The 14,971-nt window shown below is 39.5% G+C and overlaps 1 protein-coding gene across 5 annotated transcripts in view; it reads right to left on the reverse strand.

The window, feature by feature from the left end:
* The window catches only part of dnah7 (dynein, axonemal, heavy chain 7), a 70,231-nt gene that overhangs the window by 23,897 nt on the left and 31,363 nt on the right, over positions 1–14,971 (reverse strand). For all 5 annotated transcript variants that reach the window (XM_058081265.1, XM_058081264.1, XM_058081266.1 and 2 more), the window contains 9 exons: positions 14,708–14,953; positions 14,109–14,338; positions 12,772–13,102; positions 12,335–12,681; positions 11,976–12,156; positions 11,619–11,804; positions 7,803–7,966; positions 6,968–7,122; positions 2,082–2,272 (listed from right to left, as the gene is read on the reverse strand). In XM_058081265.1, the coding sequence (XP_057937248.1) occupies positions 2,082–2,272; positions 6,968–7,122; positions 7,803–7,966; positions 11,619–11,804; positions 11,976–12,156; positions 12,335–12,681; positions 12,772–13,102; positions 14,109–14,338; positions 14,708–14,953 (2,031 nt within the window). The remainder of the gene's footprint in view (positions 1–2,081; positions 2,273–6,967; positions 7,123–7,802; positions 7,967–11,618; positions 11,805–11,975; positions 12,157–12,334; positions 12,682–12,771; positions 13,103–14,108; positions 14,339–14,707; positions 14,954–14,971) is intronic.

Consider the following 14,971-nt stretch of genomic DNA (forward strand, 5'->3'; position numbering starts at 1 on the left):
TAATTTGGTCTAAGTTGACATGTTCTTCTGCAGGACTTTGTCCTGCTGCCTGCACAGTCTAACGCTCCCGTCATTTTCCAGTTTCTTAGCCATTTTAGCCAGTATTTTGGTATTGTTCTTCAGTTAAAGGCTAGTGTAGTCAAAAGCATATAAAATGACACTTTGAAGCCTTTGAACAGTTGAGACCAAGTCGAGTCCAAAGGAATGTCAAGAATAAGATGAGGACAGGCCAAGACCAGATCAAGAACACTGCCAGCAGAACAGAAGCCTATCATCCACAACCCTTAGAAGACAGGTCTTTTTGTTTTCTGCATGTTTTAGATAACCGCCTTATGCTAGTAGTTTTTTCACAACCAATGCAGGTAATGCGGATTTCACTATTTCATCAATAAACTCAACAACAACATTGCATATTAACGGAGCTATATTGACATTGCTATTATAGGAGCTAACACAGAGATATCAAGCGCTATGTGCTGCATGTATCAGAATGAACATTGTGGGGACATTCCTTTTTTGATTTTGGGAAGGCGGAAAAAAGTTTGTACCACTGCAAGGTTTGCGAGAGCTAATAATTCCTTGTTGTGATGCAGTCAGTCTCTTGGAGCATTGTCCTCAAAGCAAAGCCTTTCCATCGATGGTAACATTCAAAGTCTGCTATGATTAGTGGTAGCTCTGTGACATCAATGCATCCAGACAAAAAGTCCAAACAAAGTGAATCAAACTAGAGTACAATTTTCACGCATCTGGTTATAAATTAACAACTTTTCTTTTTCATATCGACAGGCTCCAAAGCACAAACTGTAGCGTTGATGCACGATTTTGAGCATCACTTTTTTTTGTCCACTCACGATGGCTATGGTTTAAGTCTGCATATCAATACCAAATTGAAAGGGGAATTTTAACAATCACAATAAAGCAGTATAAAAAAACATACAACCAACGATAAATCTAAAATTTATCCAAGGAGATGATAGTGGTAATGATAATGATAATGATAGAATGTTTACCAAATGTTGGGAGAATTGTGAGGAAAAGAAAAATAGTAGTAAAACTGTGTGATGACTTCATAAACTAAAGCTAAAAAGCAAACTCTTTCTTCAATCCAAGTTCACCACAAAAATGAGCAGGTGGCCACCAAATAACAAAAAAAAACATCTCAAAAGTCATTGGGGGGCATTTCAGAAATATGAGTGATTGCGACATACCCCCATATCACTGCATCCTTACACTATAGAGTGTACTGATGCATTAGTGTGAGTTCAGCAAGTGTGTTTACCACCATTTTAGTTATTCTGCTCTGTACTTACCTAGGGTATAAAAGCCATTATCTGTGCTCTACCATAATAAATAAGTGCAATTCTTCTGGGCTTAATTCCATTTCTATTGATGCTTAGGACCCACTCAGCCGGCGGTGAAAACAAAGCTCTTACAAAGCTGCCATTTGTCCTTTTCACACATGCAGCTCTTTACTTCTGGGTCTGTTGTGCCTCTCAGTGATATAGATACCTTATCCTTTTGTAATCAACGTGCTGCATTTGTGACACTTGTACCCTATCTAAAAATAGTATTCTACCAGCTACCCACAAAGAGCAGGGCATCTTTGAATACAATATAAATGCTTAACATACAGTTGACTGTTTTTTTAATTGTACGGTGTATTAGGAATGGATTATTTTCAACTCTGTTTCGGAAAAGTACTGCAACATATTTGCGTTTGCTCTCAACAGAGAAATAACACACAATCATCGGGCCTTTTACTTGGAACAAACACACCCAGACTGTCGCGCACACAGTTTCATTATGAGTCACCTTCCTGTCTCCTGGCTAAAACGTTTAGTCACCTAGCCAAGGTCTAGCAAGGTCCAAGTGGTCTCTAAAGTGAAACTGACTACCTCTTCCTCATAAGCCCTCCATGGCAGCAGTCTCAATGATCAGTGAACTTCCCGTTAACTGTTTGTTGGTGTATTAGTCTGACCTGGATTCAAACAATCTTGACTAGGTGACTGGGTATCTCAGCCTGAAGACAGTAAGGTGACTCATAATGACAACATTGTCAATGGGAAAGTTCCTCCACTTACCTTGACGGACGTTTCAGGCAGGTAGTGAGGGTTGCGTAGCTTGGTTGTGATGTAAAAGCGAAAGTCAGGTGCATATTCAATGGTACTGTCTCCAAGGCGGATACACACAGCACCGCCCTGCTTAAAGGTCTGTCTTAGCAAAAGAGGCTCAAGGATAGGGTCCAGCTCTTCACCAACATTCTCCAGCAGGACTAAAAGAAAATATATATGTATAAGGACACATTTATAGATACTTTATGCTGATATAAAGACTGACATAGTCACCAACACCTGCCAAATGTTGCAAATCCTAAAATTTGCCACCAAGTATATCTCAAAGAATTAACGCTGGAGATAACTCGGATGACCCATCTCCAACTTGTATCAGTTGTATCAGAGTTTGAGTCCACCCTCGGCCATCTCTGTGTGGAGTTTGCATGTTCTCCCTGTGCATGCGTGGGTTCTCACCAGGTACTCCGGTTTCCTCCCACTTTCCAAAAACATGCTAGGTTAATTGCAGACTCCAAATTGTCCATAGGTATGAATGTGAGTGTGAATGTGAATGGTTGTTTGTCTATATGTGGCGACCAGTCTAGGGTGTACCCCGCCTCTCGCCCAACAACAGTTGGGATAGGCTCCAGCACCCCCGTGACCCCCCGTGAAGAAAGCGGTAGAAAATGAATGAATGAATGAACTTCCCAATGCTTGTTTTAGTCTCGAGTGCATTGAATGCATCTTAAAACATTCCACAATCATGGACACTTCTCTTTACTGTATTTTCCATACTATAAGTCGCTCAAGAAAGTCGCATCAAGCAAAACATGTGTTATGAAGTGGACAAAAAACTATATTGGTCGAAATTTTTTCACAAAATTTAAGACGAAGAACGGACATTTGTGTAAAGACAAGTTATTCACCCACACAAAAGCACACAGAACAACAGCCTAAATAAGTGTCTGGTATGTTAATGTTACACATTACCAGGTATTCAGCTCCACAATAGCATAACTGGGAGCCTGGATAGGCTAAATTAACATAACAAGCCAGCGATGTCAACAAGCAAATTCACCAAGCTCCTGATCTCATTCCACATCACTGAATCCATTGGGGTATAGGCGCAGTCTGTCCCTCGCTACATCACGGCCCGAATATAATGCGATTTTCAAATAAATTACTGAATTAATAAATGGTTGGCTGTCTTGTGGTATCAGTAATGTTACACCGATGAGACGTTACCATAGATTACATTACCTTAACAAGGCATCGAGTCAGCCATGGTATGCCCACATGCTATGATAGTGTAAAAAAAGTTTTCCCAATCCGCATGGAAGTCGTTTGTTTTTGCTTTCTTTGCTTGCCATTTTGCCCAACTCCATTTGAAACACAAGTTTAGAACAAACAAACTGGAGGCTAACTAGTTATATGGTGGCAGCCATCTCTTATGTCACTGCAGTGTAAACAAATAATAGGAGCGTAAAGATGACTATAGGTGTGCTATTTCATTTCTACAGCGCATAATAATGGGTAAAAAAAAAGGCAGAATATCGAAAAAAGGTTTTCTATGTTCTAACTACAAATATAGTTTATTAATACAGAATCCAGTTTAGGGGAAATTCATTTATTGCAGTTGGGTCTGGAACAAATTGCTGCAATTGGCTGCCAACCAATCCAGTTCGTACCCTGCCTCTCGCCCAAACTCAGCTGGGATAGGCTCCAGCACATCCCTATGACCCTAATAAGGATAAGCGGCATAGAAAACAGATGGATGGAGCCAATGGGGATGATTGAGGTGTCGGTAATGATCACTCCTTGTTTCAGAAAATATGTAATATGAATTAGTAAATATCAATTAACATTTTAAAACATGTTATGTCATGATATATAAGTTGCACCTGACTACAAGTCACACAACCAACCAAACCTGCAACTTACAGTACGGAAAATACAATAATTTACAAACCTATGTATTATTTGTCTTACTATTATTTTACCAAACTATCAGACGTTTTGCTATTTTCATAGCTGCCTCTAATTTCAAGACAATGAATTTCCGTTGCAGACAGAGAAACTTTGTGAGCATGCTTATTCGTCAGAAATAAGTGAAGCAAATAAATATTAAAAATGTTTCCCATTATATAAATATTAATGCGAATCCCCATTAAGTATGATAATGCTGTTCTTATGTTAAGAACTTTAGCACATCTATAAATGACAGAATGCCTCAAGGTGGCCCGCAAAGTTCTTGTACAGCATCCAAAGTCGGTTGATGAGCTTTGCCTCACTAGACAGATAATTTAACTGGGTCAGGACATCGAGTTGCGTTAATATTTCAGTGGATAGTTTGACACAAGAAACACATGCCTCACGTAGGACGTGATAATGCAGGAAAAAAATATATATTCAAGTGGTTAGACTATAATATATATAGTATGGAACTATGAAACTGTGAAATATGAGTAAAAGCGTTGGGGGACCATGCTCACACCCTCGGGACTATTTTGCACCCTGTGAGAACAAGCTACTCTCTGAACTGTTAAGCTTTGCAGAGTGGCAGTAAGCAAAGACCCGGCGGCTAGTTGAGTCAGGTCATTATTTCGATGTTGTTTTAATGACTGTGTGGCTACAGTTTTTCAGATGTTAGCTCTCAACCTCTTAGTCTACCATAAAGGTCCTAAAACGTCTGTAACATGTCAACTTATTTGCCTGTTTTTTTTTTTATATATTATCGCATAAAACAAAAGGTCATGTCTAAGCAGCACTAAGGATTAAGTCAACCATAATCATGAGTTTAGACACATAAACACAGGTGAAGCAGTGAAACTTGTTTTAAATGTCACCAAAGCGTTGCTTGAGTTTTTGTAGTTTCAAGGAAATGTGATAAATGCTCATTGGAACAAAAAAATGTGTGACTATGAAGGCCTGGAGCAACCTTTGCAATTTAATCAATGTTGATTTCTAAGTCAAAACACCGGACTACAACCAAAAATCTTCTTTTTGGCTGTGGCATTCTATATTATTTATCTTCACTTAACAACAGATTTCCTACTTTTGTTATTGTCAACAAATGTCATTTTCTCTCCTCTAATCTAATCTAATACTCTGCATCACTTGGTAAAACACACGATACCACCAACACTTACACTTCTGGTAAAAATTTTAAGACCATTTGAAAAATTGCAAGATTTTACATTTTGCACTGTTGGATCAAGTGTAAAATAAAATGTAGCAAAAAGAAGAAAGGAGAGCGAGATAAAAACAAAAGAGTTTTCCCTCTTTGAACGCGGGTGGATTATTGAACTGCATAAGCAAGGCCTCTTGTAGCGCACCATTGTGTCTGCTCCCAAACTGCAGGGGCACTATACTACCGAAAACACACATCTACTACGGTACTAAACTAGAGCGTTTTTTGAGTTTTTTGCCATTGTTTACTTGACTTCCAACATAGCGACACTTGGCCATCTACTTCTTGAAGAAGATGAATTGTGTTTTATTTGCTTGCTGCTGCGACAGAAAAGGAAGAAAAGGTGGCCCACTCGCCCTTTGAATAGGAGTGCTGCAATTGCAGCTCGTCATTCTTCCCACCATAGGGACTTATAAGCTGGCAGGAGAATGTGCTTACAAAAGGCATGCTGAACACAGCAAAATAAATTAAAAAAACAAGCAACTTTACTGAAACAACTTGTTTCAGTGTTCCTTTATACTTAAACTGCCTGCCTACTGATGGTACTTCTGCACTGAGTCTCTGCTGTTCGTCTGACATTTTTTTCTGCGTGTGTCCAACCGTGTAGTTAGAAAAATTTGGAGGTGTACAAAGAAGAAATTTTCCTCATGAAAGGGAACACTCGAGGGGGCATGAGTGCGAAAATGACATTCGTCTGCACAGAGCGGCAGACCTTGCAGATGTGCAAAACATAAAACAGGCCAAATGAAGGTCATTATTGGTGCCTTGTGCAGTCCAATAACCATCAGACGGCATCGTCAAGACAACGGTCTTAAAATGTCTTCAAAAGCCTTGTCTCCTTCAACACCATGGGACTGTCTGTTTGAGACAAGAGCAAAAAAATTGGAACACTAAAAGTTTTATTCTCTGACAAATGTTACCGGCATGACAAGGGGATGCCACTTGAGCCGTTTCCCACACGGCACAATTTGGGGGGGGCATCATAATCTGGGGTGATTTTTACTACAGTGGAACTTCAGGTTGTGCAGGGCAAATGTCAAATGGCAGCTAGCTATGTGGAGCTGTGTGGCATTCCTCATGACCATAGATCCTCAATGCCCACCTAACAAACGACAGAGCAATAGCGTCACCCTTTTTGGACCATCCTGCATGTTCCCATGATCTCAAATTCAATTTAGAATGGGGGATGCCAAGGGTAGTTAACAAAAATGGACATCAGTTAGATGGTGGGTGCCCTCCATGAAGCCATCTTCCCCACTAGCCACCTGATAACAGTGACATCATGCATGTCCAAACCCCTTTTTTGAGATGATTTACAAGAATGGTGCAGCGACTTATTGTTTTTTTTATAAAATTGTCTTTTTTTTAATTTAGGTTGGTTGTTTTTTTTAACAGCATAGTTCAGTTTTATGGTTGTTGCAATAAAAACAATGTCTCACCCCATCTTCTTTATGCCTCTTTCAACATTGCAAAATGTAAATTGTTCCAGTATTTGCTGGAACTACAAGAACTCAAATGGTGTTTTTTAAAAATCCCTTGTACGACTTGACAAATTTTCATTGGGTGTATCTTCATTTATATTTTTTTTATTGACTTGGTTGAATGCTGGCTTTGTAGAACAGAAACTCACCCCTGTGGTAAACAGAGACCTCAAAAGGCAGCAACAGAAATTGCACATAAAATCAGACCCGGCACAAAAGACAGTATATGTACTCTTCATGCTTACCTGGTGTTCCAAACTGGATACAGTTCTCCAAACTACGAACAAAGCCCGGATCACTCAGTTTAATGATTTGTAAGCTTTTAGCCTTCTCCATGTTTTTTATCCATTTGTTGGCCTGGCCCTGGGGATCAATCATCAGAGGCCACCGCCTGGCATTGCTATAGGCACACATATACAGGCACTGTATTGTATTGAACGTGGTTCCATAAACTAACGCTGAGACATCAATTTGGTACACAGAAATAAATAATTGAGATGTAAAGCGTAGCTATTAGTGGAGCATCCACAGTGAGCACAACTGGCATCACAGTAAGAATGCACACAGCAGTATTGCATTATTAAAAAAAAAAAACACAGTGAAAAGTAAGAGGTCAGAGTTGGGTAAGTCATTTTTACAGGGCATCAAGAAAAAAAGAAGGGAAAATGGTGCTTATCTGAACAGCAAAGCCAGTCTTTTTTTCAAAAAGGTATTCCTTTGTCAGTTCTAAAATGCTCATCAACAACAAATGACTGCCATCTAGAGGACAGACTGTTGCTGATTGTACTACTTGGGGCATTTTTTCCTAATGAATTCTGTAAAAGTACAATCTTTTTTCCCCCAAGCATTTTTGTACATGCAAAATCCTTTTGATAAAAAGAAGAAATTAAAAACATTCCTTTAATTATCTTATGGTACAATGACTGATAAGCATTTGGTGCAGGGTATAAATATGACTACTGACAGCAGGAATACTATAAAGGAAAATTAAACAGATTTTAATCTGTGTCAGGACTAAGTAAAATGCCTGCTTTTATAAAAGGATAGTGATTCAACACAATGTTTGTCTTTGATACTCACGAGATTATGATGCCGTTATCTATGGAGAAACCATCTGTTGGGAGGCCCGCTATCGTCCAGGCACGAATTTTGACTTGCTCACCCAAAGAATTTGTTAGACACATATTGGGAGAACATGGTATGGCTTTACTCTTACATAAATGTAACCACTCCTCTATCTGCTCCTGTAGAAAAACACATTTTCATGATGTAGGAAGGCATGTTTCATTTCACAATGCTTTTATTCCACACACTTCAATACACTATAAAATATAATAAAATGGACATTTGCTGCATATGAACATACACTCCCCGTATTGTACGCTAACCGAAGAATGTATGCAAACAGAGGCAAATCCGTGGCATAAATCTTTGACATTTTGACTGGGGCAGACACTAACCAAGGTTCCATCGTATTTGTCAGTGTTACGGATTCAACTGTGACTATGAATGGTTTAAGTCAGAGACGTGCAAGTTAGAATCAGATCTAACCAATGTGATACAAATGCATTGCATAAATGCCCATATTTATGTTTCTGGTGATTCTGTCCCTTTGGAATGTTCTTTGTTACCTGGTGTGACAGGTGAGGTCATTCCACTCAATTGCAAAAAGGCTTGCTAGTGACTACTTAATGACACACCTCAAGATGTTGAGTCATTATTCGGAGGAGGGATGTTGTGGTAATCTGATGACAAGTAATGCCACCAACCTCCACCTCTGTTGAAAGAGGGCCTTTCTAGTGAGACTACTGAAGCTGATACTGAAGCAGAACCACTTAGGGTTGTGATGGGGTTCTTCAGTGCCAAGGTACCTCTTTACAACTTTATTATTGAAGAGAAAAGCAGCAGTGTTGCCAACTCCTCAGTATGATGTTTAACAGATGCTGTATGGGAAAGTTATAAGCTTGTAGGAGAGACAAAAAAGTCAATAAAAACACCTTAATTATGTTCAGAACTACATATAAACTTGATTCTTGGTTTGTTAATTTAAAATTGGCCATCACTTCATCAACATAAAATAACAAATGTTTTATCTCGGCCAGCACCTCTCAAAGTCAAGGGTCGTAATTACATACAGACTCACCCCACAGCATCCACCTTGAGCCGTGAGTGTAATGGGAAGTAATTTAATGAAGCTTCAGAAACATTTATGTTTTAGATCACGCTTGAGACGGCGAGGCAGATTTCTCAGCAGGACCCGTTGCTGCTCAATGAGAAGAGAAACTGCAAAATGTGTTTTCACTTTGAAGTCTCCAAATACCAAAAAAGTCTCAAACGACGGCAGGAAAAATTAAAGCTAGATTAAATCGCAAGTCGCTTTTGAGGAAAAATGCTGCCAAGAAGGTTTGGAAAGTCATAAGATTTTGCAACAAATTTGCCAAATTTGCCACATCCCTGAAGGACCACAACATCACACTCTGACCAGCAGACAAAGGAACATAAGTCATTCTCAACACAACAGACTATGCTCTATCAGATGATGACACTAAATAAAAAAAGCAATATACTATCACCTGTACCTCAGGGAAGTAACAGTTTGAATGAATGGACAGCCTAAAATTGACAGGGAAGGAGCTCCACTCACTCCTTTTAGCAGCATCAACTCCGTCATCTACAACATTGTCAAACTCCTAGCCATACTTTGACACCGGTAGGGACACCATATCCACAACTCCACAGACTGCATTCATCAATAAGAAGCAAAACTTTATTTGACGTTACCTCCCTGTTCACAAGCAACTACAACAAGAAGACTTCAGCCTCAAACACTCAATTATGTGTAGTTGCTAACTATGCATAAAAAGGTTTCTGTGTTCCTTTATGGAAACTCAGCCCAGTCAATGGTTCAGGTACGCTGATGACACATGAATCAAGATCAAAACCTGCAAAGTACGATATTTCAGTCAACGTACCGTACATCTGTTTCACCGTGGAACACACTGAGGAGAACACTCTACTGTTTTTAGACTGTGACATGCTTCAACACTGATGTCTCCAGAAAAGCTAGCCAGTACCTACACTTTGACTTCCACCACCTACTAGAATGCAAGCTAGGAGCTGAGAGAACCCTCAACAACAGAGCAGAAAACACCACAAGACAGAAAGCTAAGACACACATCACTGCAGCGATATCCTAACTGGGTCTTTGTCAAACCAGCCAAAAAAAAAACAAGGGGGAAATTCACCTGCCTGAAATAACACAAACAGCAGAATGCTGTGGTTGGAAGGATTTTCTACCAACAAAACATTCCGATGCACTTCAAACCAAAGAGGGCCCTCAGGCAAAACACCCCTTGGACCAAATCTCTTCAAGCTAGCAAAGCAATGTCGTTGATGCTGTGCGGTGTAGTGAAGAGTGCAGTGACCTCTACACTGGGAAATCAAGCCATCGGTCCAAAAGCATGTACAACATAACTCAACACAGGAGGGCAATCTTCAGGTACAAACTCAGCATTTACATCGCAAAGAGAATGGACATTTCTTTGGGGAAACAATCATAAGGTACACTGATGTACATTATTGCACTGAATGAGTCAGATTACCCCCACAAAATGGTCTCTTCCAGTTTCATGCGTGTATGTTAAGTCCTGTTTACATGCACCAGCGTGACACTGCACTTCAGCATGGATAGATTTACAGTTTGTTTATCGTTAATTGATGACAGGCTCGACTGTGATAAGTGAATTCAGAGACCCCTAGACATGAAATTACATCCCTTTTAACATTTTAACAATCATATTAACCAATAGCCATCCATCCATTTTCTATGTAAGTAAGTAAGTAAGTAAGTAAGTAAGTAAGTAAGTAAGTAAGTAAGTAAGTAAGTAAGTAAGTAAGTAAGTAAGTAAGTAAGTAAGTAAGTAAGTAAGTAAGTAAGTAAGTAAGTAAGTAAGTAAGTAAGTAAGTAAGTAAGTAAGTAAGTAAGTAAGTAAGTAAGTAAGTAAGTAAGTAAGTAAGTAAGTAAGTAAGTAAGTGTGATGCTTGTCTCACTGAATAACAAGAACAAGCTGACACCTAGTGGCCCATGTAGAATACTACATTCACAATTGTAATGCATTGTATTAAGGGGTCCTACCTACCTACCTACCTACCAACCCTACCTAACCACCCTATCTACCTACCTACCTACCTAACCTACCTAACCTACCTACCCACCTACCCTACCTACACACCCACCTTCCCACCTACCCATCTACCCAACCTACCTACCCTCCCCACCTACCTACCTACCTACCTCCCTACCTACCCACCCACCTACCTACCTACCTACCTACCTACCTACCTACCCACCCACCTATCCACCCACCTACCTACACTACCCACCTACACTACCCACCCTACCAACCTTAACAACCCTACCTACATCAACACACAACATCCGGGTTATTATATCCGTTGCAATGGAGTATTATGGGTGCACAGAACGCCGGCTACGATGATGGCTCAATGGTAGCATCTACGTGCAAGAAGAAACTTGTTTTCAATTATAAGTCATATTAGGTCACCATAGGTCATCTTACAACAACGCTCTAACATCCCTCCCCAGAATAACATCTCACACCTTGAGGAAAGTGGTCACGAACACACTTTTGCACCCAGGCAGGGGGATGACTTGCTCCGATGAAAAACAGCCAGTCACTAGTCTCACATGCGAGAACTGACATGAAAACACACCCACCACAGGCAAAAATAGCCAGAAGATTTAGAACTGAAGTATTTTGGACTAAAGGTGACACGCCTTCCAACAAACAACAAGTGCAATGGCCTCAATTGAACTTTTGCAGACGACCGTGACCTGATTGACTGAGAATTCTAGAAATGTGTCCATATACCTACCTGTCTGAAGCTAGAGGTGAATGCTCCCAGGTAAGCCACAATGCCTGCTGAGATAAGGATATCCCCAGTTAAGTTCTCGTAGAGTGTTCCGAGACTGCGAGCCATTTCATTCCAACGCGTTTTCTCTCCACCCAAGCCTCCAATCAACTGCGTGGCTCGCTCTAGTTTCTTCTTGCACAAATCCACCTAAAGAAAATCATTAGACGAAGATATGAGATGAAAGAATCAAATGAGTGTCAGGTTTCTAATACAGTAGTGAGTTTTCGTGGTATGTAGTTATTTAAAACACAATGTCAAGCTATATACGATCAAACATATTTAACACATTTGCTCCCATATATATGTTGGTAATTAAACCTGATTCTCCAATTCAATTTTCTTCTTTTTGTTGGCATCCAAAATGTCATTTAGTTTTGCCACTTCATCTTGAACTTCTTTGAGGGCAGCCTGCTTTTTCTTCAGGACTGCCATGGCCTCCTCTAGCTCTGACACCGCCAATGCCAACTTCTGTTTCTTTGGAGCCACCACCTTATTAGCTCTGCAGGAAGCACAAAACGTTTCATGCATGATTGACATATTTACTCAATTCTCTCAATTTAGGTGCATTATTTTAAGGCAGGACCCAATTTGGGTATCCTTGATCATCATTTCTTCTTCAGATGAACAACTCTTCATATGCAGTTTTCATATTATAAAGGCAGGAGCACACTACTTACCTTTCATACTTGTCCATAGCACACACCCACTTGCACAGGCCTTCGGCTGCAGTGGATGCTGTTCGAATCTTTTCTGGTACAAAGTCTGGGTTACTAATGTACCTTTCTCGGATGATGGCGATAGTATTTGCAGGGATGTTATCCTTGTCAAATTCTTTAAGACCTTGTAGAAATTTTAGGTCTCCTAAAAGTTTTTTGGCAGGACCCCAATAATCTTCCACTTTTTTACCACTACCAGACGGGTCAGGTATACGTTCTGGCTTTGTCTGTTTTAGAATACAGACTGCCTCCATGACCATCTTGACAGCTGAAGGTGGGCTTTTCATGGACTTCACCACAGTGATATCCTTGAAAATAAAACATAACAAAATATGTGTTTTACAAGATCTGGTATTTGGGTTGGGAGCAACAGGATGCTAAACAACAACTATTTTTACATTTTGAGTGAGCGTATCCAGCGCAGCAAGTGCGGCTTCCAAGATAGGCATGGTTTCTGCAAGGTCAGCATCACATTCATCTTTGATAGCCTGGGCTGCCATGGCTTGTTCGTTGGTCACGGCTTCATCCATTCTCACTATCTTTTCCGTCTCCGCTGCCTCCGCAGATTCACGCTCAACTGTAACCACCATTTCATCCACCTTTTTGCAGGTCTCAATCAACTGTGGTTGTAAAGCCTCCAGCTCAACCTGCATGGTGGCCACCTGGGATGATGCAGACTCAAGTTTCTCAAGGCCCACGACATAACGGCTTTTCTGTGTCATTACTTCACTGGAGCGAGAGAGAGAGATAATAACTTTTACCACATGCTATAAGAATGTAATACACTGTAAAATCCCATCGAAAATCTGCTGGGTTTTCTCATGCATTCTGTTATGGCATTTTGGAAACATACTTAAATATACCAATGGATGAAAGCACAATGGCTTGTGTTATGCACATTAAATAACAACATAATAATGTGGGTGACGGTCCAGAATTTTTTCCACCGCGGCACACATTCTGAAAAAATATAAGAATGCAAGGGGCACTTTGACAGTTTGTAAATCTAGGATATGATATAGGTGAAAAAGTGTATTATTAGCTTATACTTCAGTCTTTGTTTTGTTTTTTTTAAATGTTCAAAATATTTTTGTTTCTCATAATAATACATTTTTAAAGTAATTTTAAAAAGTTAAACTCTATGCTACTAAAATTACAAGACTATTCTCGTTCAGATTTTTTTTCTAATTAGAATATGACTCTTTTCTTAAACTATTTTGACTTAAATCTCATAAAATTGAAGATATTTTTTACCTGTTTATTTAAATGTTCTAGCTTTCTTATAATTATGACTTTATTCCAATATTTTCACTTTATTCTTGTGATTTTACAACTTTTTCCCCAACCTTATTTTCAAAAAACTACTGCTTTATTCATTGATGAATTTCCTAATATCAAAATATTTATAACATCTTTATTTCAATGTTATGCTACAAAAATGATGTCATGTTGCCTCATAATATAAAATTGTTATTCTCTTAAAATAACCTCTTATCCATGTTAAAATTTTACTTAAATTTTTTTTTTTTTTTTTTTTACTTAAAAATTACTGTAGATTTTTCAATGTTTTCTTTTGCTGTTTTTAAAAAATATATAGTATTTTTGTAGGATTGTTGTGGGCCAATAAAAACAAAAAAGTAGTGGGTTGCAAAGTGTCTCAAAATGTTGTTGGCTCTGATGCTGTCTAAAAAAAGTACATATTCAACATGTGATGCTAGTATATACGCAATCTTACGCTCGTTTTGCATTCAGCAAAACTTTGAAGGTGGAGATAAGTTCCAAGTATGAGGTTGGAGTCACATAGTTATGGCGTTGCAACTCATCCATAAAGCGAGCCGACAACATGATGGTGGAGGTATGGAAGGTCTTGCACATGTTGATGCAACCTTCTCTGTGCTCATCTGTCATCTCCACGTCCTCCAGGAAGCGAAAGGCCACTGCCTGCAGAGCATCCTCAGGCCATGACTGACAAGAAAGATGTTACAAAAGGAAATCTGTTAGTTATTTTGTTACTATGCATGATAATGTAACATAATTGTGACTCGATTGATTGAAAATGTAAAGTAAATTAATCTTCTCTTTAGGACGGGGATGTCAAAACTCAAAGCTGACTTTAGGTTGTGGGCCAGACAAGACTATGACTGTGGTTCTTAGTTTCAATAAAGAGTGGCACATACAGCAGTCAGACTAGATAGGACAGCTCTAGTCTAGTTCATGCAGTCGCAGTTGCGATCGATTGATTTCCCTGAGAATACAATAACCTGGACGAATGAATATTCACAGAAAAGGAACTAATTTGTAACCCAAGGACCACCTGTACTTGTCAATACACACCTGGAACCAGTTAATGGTACAGCAGTTGATAAGCGCAGGGAACCGTCTCAAGCGGTTCCTAAATGCATCTCCGATAGGACTCATGGCCAACACAACGTGCATCTGTGAACGACAACGCTCGACAAACATGTTGAACAGAGCCAAGTTGCTGCCATCTGTCTGCTTGTCACGTTCACGCTGACGGTCCAACACTCGCATTTTTTCAACAACTTCTTGCTTCTCGTCCACTGCAAACAGGTTAGGCACCTTGAAACAAAATAGAAC

Source organism: Doryrhamphus excisus, chromosome 9 (assembly GCF_030265055.1).
Source record: "Doryrhamphus excisus isolate RoL2022-K1 chromosome 9, RoL_Dexc_1.0, whole genome shotgun sequence".
Classification (NCBI taxonomy): Eukaryota; Metazoa; Chordata; class Actinopteri; order Syngnathiformes; family Syngnathidae; genus Doryrhamphus; species Doryrhamphus excisus.